The sequence below is a fragment of the Drosophila mauritiana genome, chromosome 3R (assembly GCF_004382145.1).
Source record: "Drosophila mauritiana strain mau12 chromosome 3R, ASM438214v1, whole genome shotgun sequence".
NCBI lineage: Eukaryota > Metazoa > Arthropoda > Insecta > Diptera > Drosophilidae > Drosophila > Drosophila mauritiana.
The window spans coordinates 9,979,661-9,994,238 of NC_046670.1; the positions used below are offsets into that span (position 1 = coordinate 9,979,661).

At 46.0% G+C, this 14,578-nt stretch overlaps 6 protein-coding genes across 6 annotated transcripts; 3 read left to right on the forward strand and 3 right to left on the reverse strand.

Annotated features, from left to right (window-relative positions):
- The first annotated feature begins 79 nt into the window (after positions 1-79).
- Positions 80-3,065, forward strand: LOC117143292 (splicing factor 3A subunit 1). The gene is made up of 7 exons (XM_033307887.1): positions 80-293; positions 415-579; positions 641-812; positions 874-2,336; positions 2,393-2,565; positions 2,627-2,797; positions 2,855-3,065. Exons 1-7 carry the CDS (start codon positions 185-187, stop codon positions 2,954-2,956), a joined length of 2,355 nt encoding a protein of 784 aa, XP_033163778.1. The 5' UTR covers positions 80-184; the 3' UTR covers positions 2,957-3,065.
- LOC117143293 (xylulose kinase) lies at positions 2,997-6,019 on the reverse strand. The gene is made up of 6 exons (XM_033307888.1): positions 5,812-6,019; positions 5,276-5,397; positions 4,149-4,976; positions 3,868-4,089; positions 3,479-3,668; positions 2,997-3,419 (listed from the first exon to the last, which is right to left on the reverse strand). Exons 1-6 carry the CDS (start codon positions 5,869-5,871, stop codon positions 3,183-3,185), a joined length of 1,659 nt encoding a protein of 552 aa, XP_033163779.1. The 5' UTR covers positions 5,872-6,019; the 3' UTR covers positions 2,997-3,182.
- A 326-nt stretch (positions 6,020-6,345) lies between these two features.
- LOC117144496 lies at positions 6,346-9,405 on the reverse strand. Its single transcript, XM_033309683.1, has 4 exons — positions 9,254-9,405; positions 8,768-9,199; positions 7,899-8,703; positions 6,346-7,028 (listed from the first exon to the last, which is right to left on the reverse strand). The coding sequence occupies exons 1-3, from the start codon at positions 9,295-9,297 to the stop codon at positions 8,337-8,339; spliced, it is 843 nt and encodes a 280-aa protein (XP_033165574.1). The 5' UTR covers positions 9,298-9,405; the 3' UTR covers positions 6,346-7,028; positions 7,899-8,336.
- On the forward strand, positions 6,393-7,886 carry LOC117144495 (ER membrane protein complex subunit 2-like). The gene is made up of 4 exons (XM_033309682.1): positions 6,393-6,485; positions 6,628-7,036; positions 7,164-7,320; positions 7,383-7,886. Exons 1-4 carry the CDS (start codon positions 6,452-6,454, stop codon positions 7,629-7,631), a joined length of 849 nt encoding a protein of 282 aa, XP_033165573.1. The 5' UTR covers positions 6,393-6,451; the 3' UTR covers positions 7,632-7,886.
- A 1,908-nt stretch (positions 9,406-11,313) lies between the features above and the next one.
- On the forward strand, positions 11,314-12,858 carry LOC117143885 (ER membrane protein complex subunit 2-like). The gene is made up of 4 exons (XM_033308783.1): positions 11,314-11,457; positions 11,600-12,008; positions 12,136-12,292; positions 12,355-12,858. The coding sequence occupies exons 1-4, from the start codon at positions 11,424-11,426 to the stop codon at positions 12,601-12,603; spliced, it is 849 nt and encodes a 282-aa protein (XP_033164674.1). The 5' UTR covers positions 11,314-11,423; the 3' UTR covers positions 12,604-12,858.
- Positions 12,859-12,962: 104 nt separating this feature from the next.
- LOC117143886 lies at positions 12,963-14,383 on the reverse strand. The gene is made up of 3 exons (XM_033308784.1): positions 14,226-14,383; positions 13,740-14,171; positions 12,963-13,675 (listed from the first exon to the last, which is right to left on the reverse strand). The coding sequence occupies exons 1-3, from the start codon at positions 14,267-14,269 to the stop codon at positions 13,309-13,311; spliced, it is 843 nt and encodes a 280-aa protein (XP_033164675.1). The 5' UTR covers positions 14,270-14,383; the 3' UTR covers positions 12,963-13,308.
- Positions 14,384-14,578: the final 195 nt, after the last annotated feature.

The window sequence follows — 14,578 nt, forward strand, 5'->3', positions numbered from 1 at the left end:
CGTTTATTGAGTCACCTTAACATGAAAGAAAACTATCGATGGCGGTGGCAACAGTCCAACCATCGCTGTCGGCGATTGTTCCATCCCTATTTCTTCCACCTCTAATTTTCGGCTAAACAAGCGTTTTCTCGTTTCTCAAAAAGCAATCAGATTTTATTAATAAAAGAGGACGATTTCACCAGCCATGGCAACTTTAGACGCGGAAGCCAACGAGGAGCAGTTTGGCAATGATCAGGCCAAGTCGATGTCGGGCCCAATCATTGGGATTATCTATCCGCCGCCGGAAGTCAGAAGCATCCTTTGCCAAAAAGAAAACAAACTTTTTTCTCATTTCAGCCATTTTTATCAAAAATATATTAATATAATACACATTTAGCGTTTCCCATACTCAGTTACCAAAGCTTTAACTATTAGATATCGTTGACAAGACCGCCAGTTTCGTGGCTCGCAATGGACCGGAATTCGAGGCGCGCATCCGACAAAATGAGCTGGGCAATCCGAAGTTTAACTTCTTGAATGGCGGAGATCCCTATCACGCCTACTACAGACACAAGGTCAACGAGTTCCGCGAGGGCAATGGTGTGTTTTGGTTCAATTCCCTAATCTTCCTTTTTATACATGAGATCGTCATGCCTTTTAGATGCCGGTATCACTGCCCTTGCCAGCATGAAGCAGCTGGCGGTGACCAGTGCCGCCCAACAGCGCCAGCAAGAGCTTCTCAAGCAAGTCGTGGAGCAGCAGTTCGTACCAAAGGAACCTCCGCCTGAATTCGAGTTCATAGCCGATCCGCCTTCCATTTCTGCGCTGGATTTGTAAGTGTCCACTCGCCAGAAAGTTCCAATGGCTGTGTTATTGTCTTCCATATCCTTTCAGGGACATTGTGAAGCTAACCGCTCAATTTGTGGCCCGTAATGGCCGACAGTTTCTGACCAATCTTATGAGCCGCGAGCAGCGTAACTTCCAGTTCGACTTCCTGCGACCGCAGCACTCGCTCTTCCAGTACTTCACCAAGTTGCTGGAACAGTATACCAAGGTCTTGATACCTCCGAAGGATTTGCTGGGAAAACTGCGCTCCGAGAGCGCACCGGGCAGGAGCAGCATGAACCAGGTGCTTGAGCATGTTAAATATCGGGCCAACTGGCAGCGTCACCAAGAAGCACAACGTCGCCGCGAGGAGGAGAAGATCGAAAGGGAGCGCGTGGCCTATGCCCAAATCGATTGGCACGACTTTGTGGTGGTGGAGACGGTGGACTATCAGCCATTCGAATCGGGCAACTTCCCGCCACCCACGAATCCCGACGAGGTTGGTGCCCGTGTGCTAATGGAGGAACGTCTAATGGACGAGGAGGGCGATACAGAAATGCAGATCGAGTCGGACGACGAGGGCGACTCCCAGGCGAACAACCTATTGGACAGCGGTCTGAAGCTCTCGCAAATGGAGAACCGTGTGGGTATACAAATGAAGAACGTATCGTCGTATGGCCAGCCGACTGGCCCCAAGAGAGACAACACGCAGGTGCAAGACATGGACGAAGCCTCTAGTGATGAGGACACTCCAACCACTAAACTGCAGCCATCTGTGGCGCCAATGCTGCCGCCCACCCACGACAAAGTGGTGGTCAAGAAATACGATCCCAAAGCAACGCAACCGAAGCAGGCGCCAATGCCTACGGATGAGTATCTCATCTCGCCGATTACTGGAGAAAAGATCCCAGCTTCCAAGGTCTCTGAGCACATGCGAATCGGTCTATTGGATCCACGCTGGGTGGAACAGCGCGACAAGCATACTGTGGAGAAAATCAATCAAGATAATGTGTTCGCCGCGGGCACAGCCATCGAGGCGAGTCTCAAGCAACTTGCTGAGCGTCGTACGGATATCTTTGGTGTAGGCGACGAGGAGACCGTCATTGGTAAGAAGCTCGGCGAAGAGGAGACCAAGAAAGACGATCGCGTCACCTGGGACGGACACACGTCCAGTGTGGAGGCGGCCACGAGAGCAGCACGTGCAAATATCACTCTGGAGGAACAAATTCATCAAATCCACAAGGTGAAGGGACTGCTGCCCGACGAGGAGAAGGAGAAAATCGGCCCCAAACCGGTGGGCAACAAGGCGACGCTTTCAGCTCCGCCGCAGCCGTCAACCAAGTCGCAGCACAGTCACTCCAGCCAGAGTCAACACCACCAAGGCGGCGGAGGTGGTCACCACGGGCATCATAATCCTCATCATCACCATCCACCGCATCAGCAGGCGCCACCTCACCAGTCGCACCACCATCACCCGCCGCAGCAGCCTCAACCGGTGATGCAGCTGATGCAACTGCGTCCAACCATGATGCGTAAGTAACAAATAGAATGCAACTCGCTTCGAGGGCTTAGCGTTTTTATTTTGCAGAACCGCCGTTTGGAGCTGGTGGTGGAGGCTACATGAACATGCAGCCTGGTGGAATTCCTCAGCAAATTGCACCTGCTCCACCTGTGGATATAATGGAGGAGGAGCCGCCTTCTAAAAAGATTCGAAGCGAGGACAACCTGATTCCAGAAGCAGAGTTCATTGCCACCCACAAGGTAAGTTTAATTTGGAAATCTGGTTATCTATTGGTATATAACCCATCTTATATTTTTTCAGAGCCCTGTGACCATTCAGGTTTTGGTACCCAATTCCGACAAATCAGAGTGGAAGCTTAATGGTCAAATGATTGCCGTGACCATGGCACTTTCCGAACCCATTGCCAATCTGAAGACGAAGCTGCAGGACGAAACTGGCATGCCACCGGCCAAGCAGAAGATATTTTATGAGGTAAGAGATACAACTAATGTTCCGAAAACTATTATTTCAATATGACTTATTTTTCAGGGAATGTTCTTCAAAGACAGCAATACCATGGCTTTTTACAATCTTGTAAACGGAACCACGGTGCATTTACAGGTCAAGGAGCGTGGTGGACGCAAGAAGTAGGCGGATCAAAGATTATAAGCATACCAGACACAATAAGGAGTGGGCCATATATAAAAATTTATTTGTATATGGTTTCGCATAAATTTGTAATAAATCGTCAATCACAGAATTTGTTAATTGCACTTAAGTTCTGTCAATTCCAGGAGACGTTTAAGAAGGAATCAGTTTGTGATTTCGGGAATGTACGGAGTATAAACTGGAATGTTACGTTGGGCTTTCGGAGAGTTTATGTGTTGGGATTGGACAGGACGTGCGCCATTTCGCGATATCGTAGTAGCATTGGAGCGTAGATTTCATCGCTGTCCTTGTGTGGTTCGCATACAAGGCTCAGCTTGTTGCTTGTCAGACTTAGGATATAATCTCGGTAGCAGAGAGGCGTCTCCTCTTCACCAGCCTCTTGAAGGTACAGAGCGTAGGCGGATCGGTAAGCGGCTCCCAGTAGGGCGGCCTCATATCCTTCGTCCTGCAAGAAACATGTTGCTTGAATTGCTTGGCCTTGCAAAACAGTTGGTATAAACTCACCTGGATATGGACGGGAGCATTGAACACATCGGCAATTGTTTGCAGGATGGATTTGTTAACAGATGCGCCTCCTGTGACAAGGATTTGGGTCTCGGGTCCGAATTTGTAGCCAAGGTCTTCAGCCACAGCCCGGTGGTGCAGCATCTGGCCTTCAACAAGGGCGCGAATTTCGATTTGGGGCGAGCTGAATCTGTAAAGCAAAATAATTCATTTTAAAGAATTCAGTAGAAGGGAAATGGGCATCAAGAAAAAGTATAAACGACAAAAAACATGATCACGTTGGTAAAAAGTCATTTCTAAAAATAACTATTTACATATGTCTGTTAACTCATTATGAGTCATTGCATTCATGTCTGGTCTAAAACAGCTAAATTTTCAGTCCGACTTACTTGATTACACCCCTAGCCGCGTCCGGGGAACTGGGATCCATTTCCTTATTCCATCGCAGAATACCCTGCACCTTGGGAATGATTTCCATGTCGTTAAAGTGCACGGCCATGTTCCCAAAGTTTCCACGGGGCGTGGAGTCAAGATACTCATTGAATTTATCCCAATTGCCGCCGGTTGTCTTTTTGTTCATTTCCTCGCGAACCAATGAAGCATTTCTAAAACTAAAAAAGGACATTTAAATAGAGTAATTTTAAGATATAATGTCCTAGAAATAATTCACCATAAAAGACCCATGAATTCTTCCGTTTCCGTTGGATGGCAGAGTATATGACCCTCCTCCCAGTTTAGCGGCTCCTTCAAGCTCATCATTAAGGTGTCACTTGTGCCCAGGGAAATGGTAAGCCAACTGCTGCCCACCAACATTCCAGACAGCGCCGACGGATTGTCCCCCGTGCTAGCAGCCACTTTGCAATCGGGCGAAAAACTAAATCGCTCCACAAAGTACGGAGAGACGTTGCCTAAAATCGAATTCGGACTGACCGGAATGTCCAGGCGCTTGTCCAGATCGGGTGCGCACACATTCAGGCATTCTTTGGACCAGTTCTTCTTGCGGATATCCAGCAGATTCATGCCGGAACCATCACTGAAGTCAATTGGAGCGACGGAGCCCAGAAATAGCGATGAAATAAAACTGCTGACCAATGAGATTCGGTTTGCCTCTTCGTAGGCGTGGCAGCGTTGCTGATATATCTTCCGGATTTGGGGACCCGTGAAGCGTTCGTAGCACTTGGAGCCCGTCAGTTCCACCATGTTAAGTGTGCCACCAACAGCCATCTCCATCTCTAGGCACTGTTTGGTGGTGGTGGCGTCCATCCAAATCGGAGTACGATTAACTACAAAGGCGGAGTCGTCGATTTGTGCGTGAAGGAACTTCTCAGAATCGAGGTTTTGCAGCGTGTTGATTCCATGCTTGGACCAGTAGAGTGATCCGTGCTGCTGTCCGGAGCCACTGATGGCTGCTACGGTGCTAAGATCCGCCTGCTGCATAACCAGTCGGTCCAGGACAATGTCCATCGCCTTCACCCACATCACTGGTTGTACAAAGTATCTAAAGAAAGTTTGCTTGGTTAGCACATTTATATTTAATGGTATCTATTGTATGTATGGTCCCTGCTATAGGAATGTTGAAAAAACTTGAAGTTATAGAGACCCATTCTGGTGTAATAAAACTTGCATTTAGTTTTCTTATCTATAACTGCCTGAAATAGGGCCCTAAGTTTTATCGGACAAATACCCCACAGCGCAAGATATACAAACGTAAAATATATTACACTATTTGCTTTACAAAAACAATCATCCCACTAAAATCTTCAATTGGAGTAATGGATAGTGGTGAAGCAGACTCACTCATTTTTGATAATTCCAGCGTTGGCTCCTCCGGTGGTCCGGAACTCCGGCAAATCGGTGTCGAATTTAACTTCCGCCGCGGCAACCACCTCCAAGCTGGAGCCCAGCAGGACGGCTTTGAGCTGAGAGGAGTAAGTGGGGCAGCAATTAGCGATATGGAGACACACCTCGAAAATAACGATCAAACACAGAGGGCAACTAGGAGTCACCGCTAGCGTCATTCAGGGATTGTGAAAGTTATTGCGGCTCTATTAAGATAATGGTGGGGGCCAATACCTCCGAACATGAATTTCAATAATCAAACCATAATAGTTAAATCGGTTGGCGCTCGCGTCTTTAGCAGATAAGCGAGAAACGAGCCCCGGTCACCGCAACTGATAAGAGTAGTTTGTGTTTCAAGGGCTAACAGGTTCCCGAGTTCCGTTTGACCTTTTCCAGTAACACTATTCGCACGCAGTTGGCCCAGATGTGGTCGGTTTGGAGACGCCTCCACATCTCAGATGCAAAGATACTACGTAGGCAGTTCCAGTTCTCACCTTTTGCGTGCTCAAGTCGAAGCCAAGAAAGGTTCGTTTCAGCTGCTTTGGCGGACCCATGTTCGAACTGCTTCCGGATCTGTTGGGAGTTGGGAAAATTAAACACAGCACCGCATGCGGCACTGCCCGATTCCACGGCTTTAATACCCGGAGAACACGAGAGCCTCTGCTTTTGTTGACGGTACCACAATTATTTGAGTTGCTAGTGTGACCGTAGCTGGAGGAAACACCATAATGATTCATGTTTTCGTTGGCGCGCTTTTCAAATCTGCCCTTGCTTTAGAAATCTGTTAAAATGAAAAAGTAATGCATAGTAAAAAAATGCATCTAAAAATCCTTTGCAAGAACCTAAAAGTATTTCAGAAGTATTACCTTGCAAATATCGGAAACAGGTCTATGTAGAAAAACTTTTCTTTTAGAATTATATTAAGAAGGTTAAAAATTTTACATTTGACTTAATTTCTAGACTTTACGATATTCAAAAGTAGGTTGGCAGCGCCACGCCACTGTTATTTGGTATAATCTAACGGCTCATTACGCTGCCACACTTTTATTTTGCCAGGAAGGAAATCGCCAGTTAAAGATTGCAATTAGAAAATTAAGTTAAATTGATGAGATATTTGAGACCGCCTAAGTGAATATGTCGCTAGATTATGAGAAGATGAGCTGGACGGGTGAGTTTTAAGCCTTTCCAGGCTCCAAACGGGTGCAGACCACGTCAGTGGGTTGCTCCCAATCGTCCGGTTTTCCGTGGACCCAAAAAATAAGGCCATGAATGAAAAGTGCCATATCATAATCGTATGATCATCCTTCCAGATGTGCGGGATCAATTCAGAACGTGGCGTGAGGAGACGGGTCGCCACAGCGAGGAGGTGGTCCAGCTGTGGGTAGCTGTGCTGGAGGACAAGGTTCACAAGACCGGCAACGAACGGCATCTCATCCTGGAGCAGGTGATCATCGCGGCGTTGGATACGGCTCGCTTTGACATCGCCACCGAGTGCACCAAGCAGTTGGCCCTTGAGTTCCCGGGCAGCCTGCGCGTGATGAAGTTCAAAGCGATGCGCTACGAGGCTCTGGAGCAGTACGATGAGGCCGACGAGGTCCTGGACGCAATCATTGCTAAGGACGAGACAAATGCCGCGCCCAGGAAGCGCAAGATCGCCATCCTCAAGGCCCGTGGTCGTCGCCTGGAGGCCATCAAGGAGCTCAACGAGTATCTGAAGAAGTAAGAAGGCTAAGTTGAGGGGATTTTTGGAAGAAAGGAACCGAATTAGTTCCGGCATCCGGTTGCTAGACATAACTCCTTATCTTATCATGTACGACAATCTCATAAATATGTAATATTCCTTCAGGTTTATGTCTGACCAGGAGGCATGGCACGAGCTGTGCAACATGTATCTGGCTGAGGGCGAGTTTGGCAAAGCTGCCTTCTGCATGGAGGAGGTTTTGCTGCACAACCCCCATAGCCATCTAATACACCAGCGCTTGGCGGAAATACGGTACACAATGGTGAGCTATATAACCCCGCTAAACCCTAATAAAGTCCATCTCATGAAGTAATTTTCTTTCAGGGTGGCATCGAGAATATGGAATCGGCTCGCACCTACTATTCGCAGGCCCTGAAGCTTAATCCGCATAACTTGAGGGCCCTTTATGGCATTTACCTGTGCTGCAACCATTTAGACAACTCCCGAGCCGTGAGCTCCAAGCGGAAGGAGCTGCAAAAGTTAAGTCAGTGGGCCCTTGAACAACTTTTGTCAAAACAAACGATTGTACCCTTGGAGGCTGCCTTTGGAAACCTGGAAATCAAATCGAATTGACCAATATAAGCAATACTAATTTGTGCAATAGATGCCAGAATGTAATGGTTCCAAATATCCTCAGAAGTGGGTTTCCAGTTTCTGTTCTTTAAGCAAGTTACATAGATAAACAATCAAAGGAACAATTTTATAGTCAGTCCAAGCAACTGTTTTTGGTGGTCTAGTATTGTTGACGGCATTGAAACCGGATAATTTAAAACATTTATTATTGAGGTAGGCAAAAATAGTCCTGTAATAAATTTAGATTAAACGCAATGATCTGCTTACTTTTTATCTTTTGGCTGGCCTCAAGTTTTTAAACAATATCAACTCGTGCCCATGTGTTTACATCCGAAAAATTAATCGGGCACTGAACGACATTCAGAATAAGACGAAGAACATTTATTCTGAAGATGGTGCCTATGGTATACGTTTGTTTACTTGACTATTCGCTGAGGTCATTGACTCTTATTATTGTAAAAATTGCTTTAATGCACTAGATTAATTCTCACTAGGCTTGTGCGTGTCCATCGCCATACGATTGCAAATTTATATACGTACATGGAAATAACCATATGCATATTTACTTGCATAGCACTGTAGGTGCAATCGACGACTGCAGGGCAGCGAGGGCAGCGCTGATAATCCAGCGGACGGTTAAAAATAGTCCAACAATGGGACAGAATGCAATAAGTGGAATACCCCTCCCTCCTTCGGAATATTACTTCAATTTGTGGAGGAGCCGTTGCCGTACATCCGTCCGCTGTGCGATTTTCTGGAATGCTTTGGCCGAAATATGTCCTTGAAAGTGAGTGCGGATGCGGGTGGAGGCTTCTCCGAATTGCTGGTGGAGTCTGGACCCTGTCCTTGTGAGGAAGACAGCGTCGCATGAACTTCACTCCTGCTGGTCGGAAGCCCATCGAGATATTTTAGCTGGGGAAGCACCTGTAGTATATACTCGCGGGGTCCTTGGCCCCCGAAAACTGTGCGGATGCCAGGATTTCCCATGCAAGAGAGCTGATCCAGCGCAGGACACTGCCGTTCGATGCGGTGTATCCAGTCGGTTATATTTGCTATATCGCAATTGTTGATCCTGCAAGACGAATACTATAGATGTTATTGCGTGGACCATTTTATGCAAGATTCAGGGTAATCACCACAGGATCCTTAAGCTCGGCAAGTAGGGAAAAGTGTTTATGTCCAGGTTTACGTTGCGGTCCAGGATTAAAGTGTCCAGATCCTCGAAAAAGGAGAGAAATCGCAGATTTCGGAAATCATTGTGACTCAAATCGAGAAACTTGGTCTGCGCTGCGAATTTGTCGGCCAGTCGCCGCGGAATTGTCTTCAGGTTCTCATAGGCCAGCGAAATGCATCCGTTGTCCTCCAGGATGCTTTCCGTAAATGAAACATCTTCACTTGGACCACTGCTGATGGAAATGTTGCCGCTAAAGGAGTACGGATTCGGCGTAATCATCTTCCCCTCGTTGGATTCGGTCAGCAGAACGTCGTTATATTCGTAGTTCAAGCTCTCCAGCGACTGGATATTGGCACAATTCCTGAGCACCTCCGTTAGGCAGGGATTCGACGGGCTGGAAGCGGGATATTATGGCCATAATGTGGATTTTTTGATGCCTATCTACTACCTGTCTTCGGAGTTGGAGCGTTCAGAGGTCGATGTTCCAGACATAACGGCGTAGATCTACATAACTGGCAGCTGATCCTAATCTCTGTGTATTCCAATCGGGATCGGGACTCCGCCGGATGGTATTTATTTTGGTCCAACGTCTGTGGTAGACTGAGGGGAAAATGACACTTGACTCTCGCTCCGCGCAGATTATCTGGATCTTCCGCTCCCCAAGCAAACACATACCCGAATATGTGAGTGTATTGAAACAATTGTCATCTCGGTGGTCACAATCACCCAACGCACTCAAAGTACACTCGAAAAATCACTGTAGGAAATTTAAATAGGTTACGAATCTTTACCGCCAAAATTTTATAGTAATTCAATTATAATTTCCCATTTACTTTGAAATAAGCTTATTAATAAACTTTTTTTTTTCTGTGTAAAATTACTCGTTCAGATTAGTAAGTGTGAATGCACATACATATGTACTTGCAAGTCGAGAACAACAAAGTAAGGTATGAGGAAGAAATCTCTATTGTTTTTCCTTTGTTGATGCTGATACTCTTCCACGGAATTATCTACGGAGATGGTGTGTTAGTTTTGCTGAACGCTTGGTATACTTCTTAGATATTGGTTTACCGAACTACTTATCAAGTTAGGAGTACTTTCGGTAAGAGGGTTTAAGGTGTTCTTTCTTATCTCTTTTATCAAACTCTGGAACTTTGTATTACCTTACGTGGCTGGGAACAATTCGTCCATGTTATTTCGCTGGATATAATATATGTATAATATAGCTAAAATAATTGCTCCTTGCAATATAAATCACTTTTATTTACTTGTTTGTTCATTTAGAGTTCAGTTGACCGATTGTGCTGATTTCGACATGCAGGCGGAAACAGAAGGAAAACGTGAAAATATGTTGATTATGTGACTTTAATCTAGTCTTACACAGCACAGCCCCAGTTATGTTTATTTTTATTTAGCTGGTTATCAAAGTTTACTATTAATGGGCTTGACTGTAGTTACACCTTACACACTGATCGTAACTGTCTAGGCTGACATCTTCGGCTCTTACCCCAAGCTTCGATTCGATTCACTCATTCATTAAGTTAATTTACCCACGAGCACTCGCAGTCGAGAGAGACCAAACGGCAGCACTAGTAGGCGATTCCACTAGGCGATATAGTGGAACTCGGAGGGGCGAGCCCCCGGCGGACTTTCGCTCTCAGCAATACCGCTCGTAAAGCTGCCTGGTACTATGTTACTCTGGTCTCGTGCCGCTGGGGCTGGAATGGAGCACGGCGAGTGGGCCAGTGGTCGGCAGTCAGCTCCACGCTCTAGACCCCAATAGTTCGGCGCGGCCTACACGCGGCAAAAGCTCAGCAAGATCGATCCGAATTAAGTCGAATCGAAAGTGTTAATGATGTTAGGTGGAACAATTTAATTTTAAGAATTGTTTTGCCTTGTAAATAACATAAATTGTTGAAAAACTGACAAGGGAGAACTCTTCCGATAGGGGGAGTGCGTGGGAGAAATTTCGAAACTTCTTTGTCACATATTTTTGTATCAAATTTTTTGTAGGTCTATTATAACAAAATAACTTTAAAAAATAAGTCATATATACTAACTTTAGTAAACCATATGACTCTCTTAATTATCCAATAGGAATCTAAACTTATTAGGTTTCCCGGTTGATCTTTTGAATTGGAATTTAAGTTATTTGAATGGCAGGACGCAAATGGTACTCTATAAAAATGGTTTTTCTTGTACCGATCTTGTACATATCTGGCGTACCACGAGGGAGGCACCTAGGTGCGCTCAATTTTACCGTATTTATCCTATTTATTCTATTTTATCCTATTTATGACCTATCTACCCTCAGTTATAATACCTTCTCGTTTACTTATGTATGCAGATGAGAGGAAATTATATATATAATTCATTGGGTCAGGGACGTCTTACTTTACAAACTTATCAACAAATCAAGAATATCGTCTTACTGTAGAGTAGAGTGTTACGATATTCAAAAAGCAGGTTGGCAGCGCCACGCCACTGTTATTTGGTATAATCTAACGGCTCATTACGCTGCCACACTTTTATTTTGCCAGGAAGGAAATCACCAGTTAAAGATTACAATTGGAAAATTAAGTTAAATTGATGTTATATTTGAGTCCGCCTGAGTGAATATGTCGTTAGATTATGAGAAGATGAGCTGGTCGGGTGAGTTTTCAGCCTTTCCAGGCTCCAAACGAGTGCAGACCACGTCAATGGGTTGCTCACAATCGTCCGGTTTTCCGTGGACCCAAAAAATGGGGCCATGAATGAAAAGTGCCGTATCATAATCGTATGTTCATCCTTCCAGATGTGCGGGATCAATTCAGAACGTGGCGTGAGGAGACAGGTCGCCACAGCGAGGAGGTGGTCCAGCTGTGGGTAGCTGTGCTGGAGGACAAGGTTCACAAGACCGGCAACGAACGGCATCTCATCCTGGAGCAGGTGATCATCGCGGCGTTGGATACGGCTCGCTTTGACATCGCCACCGAGTGCACCAAGCAGTTGGCCCTTGAGTTCCCGGGCAGCCTGCGCGTGATGAAGTTCAAAGCGATGCGCTACGAGGCTCTGGAGCAGTACGATGAGGCCGACGAGGTCCTGGACGCAATCATTGCTAAGGACGAGACAAATGCCGCGCCCAGGAAGCGCAAGATCGCCATCCTCAAGGCCCGTGGTCGTCGCCTGGAGGCCATCAAGGAGCTCAACGAGTATCTGAAGAAGTAAGAAGGCTAAGTTGAGGGGATTTTTGGAAGAAAGGAACCGAATTAGTTCCGGCATCCGGTTGCTAGACATAACTCCTTATCTTATCATGTACGACAATCTCATAAATATGTAATATTCCTTCAGGTTTATGTCTGACCAGGAGGCATGGCACGAGCTGTGCAACATGTATCTGGCTGAGGGCGAGTTTGGCAAAGCTGCCTTCTGCATGGAGGAGGTTTTGCTGCACAACCCCCATAGCCATCTAATACACCAGCGCTTGGCGGAAATACGGTACACAATGGTGAGCTATATAACCCCGCTAAACCCTAATAAAGTCCATCTCATGAAGTAATTTTCTTTCAGGGTGGCATCGAGAATATGGAATCGGCTCGCACCTACTATTCGCAGGCCCTGAAGCTTAATCCGCATAACTTGAGGGCCCTTTATGGCATTTACCTGTGCTGCAACCATTTAGACAACTCCCGAGCCGTGAGCTCCAAGCGGAAGGAGCTGCAAAAGTTAAGTCAATGGGCCCTTGAACAACTTTTGTCAAAACAAACGATTGTACCCTTGGAGGCTGCCTTTGGAAACCTGGAAATCAAATCGAATTGACCAATATAAGCACTACTAATTTGTGCAATAGATGCCAGAATGTAATGGTTCCAAATATCCTCAGAAGTGGGTTTCCAGTTTCTGTTCTTTAAGCAAGTTACATAGATAAACAATCAAAGGAACAATTTTATAGTCAGTCCAAGCAACTGTTTTTGGTGGTCTAGTATTGTTGACGGCATTGAAACCGGATAATTTAAAACATTTATTATTGAGGTAGGCAAAAATAGTCCTGTAATAAATTTAGATTAAACGCAATGAACTGCTTACTTTTTATCTTTTGGCTGGCCTCAAGTTTTTAAACAATATCAACTCGTGCCCATGTGTTTACATCCGAAAAATTAATCGGGCACTGAACGACATTCAGAATAAGACGAAGAACATTTATTCTGAAGATGGTGCCTATGGTATACGTTTGTTTACTTGACTATTCGCTGAGGTCATTGACTCTTATTATTGTAAAAATTGCTTTAATGCACTAGATTAATTCTCACTAGGCTTGTGCGTGTCCATCGCCATACGATTGCAAATTTATATACGTACATGGAAATAACCATATGCATATTTACTTGCATAGCACTGTAGGTGCAATCGACGACTGCAGGGCAGCGAGGGCAGCGCTGATAATCCAGCGGACGGTTAAAAATAGTCCAACAATGGGACAGAATGCAATCAGTGGAATACCCCTCCGTCCTTCGGCATATTACTTCAATTTGTGGAGGAGCCATTGCGGTACATCCGTCCGCTGTGCGATTTTCTGGAATGCTTTGGCCGGAAGATGTCCTTGAAAGTGAGTGCGGATGCGGGTGGAGGCTTCTCCGAATTGCTGGTGGAGTCTGGACCCTGTCCTTGTGAGGAAGACAGCGTCGCATGAACTGCACTCCTGCTGGTCGGAAGCCCATCGAGATATTTTAGCTGGGGAAGCACCTGTAGTATATACTCGCGGGGTCCTTGGCCCCCGAAAACTGTGCGGATGCCAGGATTTCCCATGCAAGAGAGCTGATCCAGCGCAGGACACTGCCGTTCGATGCGGTGTATCCAGTCGGTTATATTTGCTATATCGCAATTGTTGATCCTGCAAGACGAATACTATAGATGTTATTGCGTGGACCATTTTATGCGAGATTCAGGGTAATCACCACAGGATCCTTAAGCTCGGCAAATAGGGAAAAGTGTTTATGTCCAGGTTTACGTTGCGGTCCAGGATTAAAGTGTCCAGATCCTCGAAAAAGGAGAGAAATCGCAGATTTCGGAAGTCATTGTGACTCAAATCGAGAAACTTGGTCTGCGCTGCGAATTTGTCGGCCAGTCGCCGCGGAATTGTCTTCAGGTTCTCATAGGCCAGCGAAATGCGTCCGTTGTCCTCCAGGATGCTTTCCGTAAATGAAACATCTTCACTTGGACCACTGCTGATGGAAATGTTGCCGCTAAAGGAGTACGGATTCGGCGTAATCATCTTCCCCTCGTTGGATTCGGTCAGCAGAACGTCGTTATATTCGTAGTTCAAGCTCTCCAGCGACTGGATATTGGCACAATTCCTGAGCACCTCCGTTAGGCAGGGATTCGACGGGCTGGAAGCGGGATATTATGGCCATAACGTGGATTTTTGGATGCCTATCTACTACCTGTCTTCGGAGTTGGAGCGTTCAGAGGTCGATGTTCCAGACATAACGGCGTAGATCTACATAACTGGCAGCTGATCCTAATCTCTGTGTATTCCAATCGGGATCGGGACTCCGCCGGATGGTATTTATTTTGGTCCAACGTCTGTGGTAGACTGAGGGGAAAATGACACTTGACTCTCGCTCCGCGCAGATTATCTGGATCTTCCGCTCCTCAAGCAAACACATACCCGAATATGTGAGTGTATTGAAACAATTGTCATCTCGGTGGTCACAATCACCCAACGCACTCAAAGTACACTCGAAAAAAGCACTGTTGGAAATTTAAATAGGTTAAGTATTTTTACTACCACAAT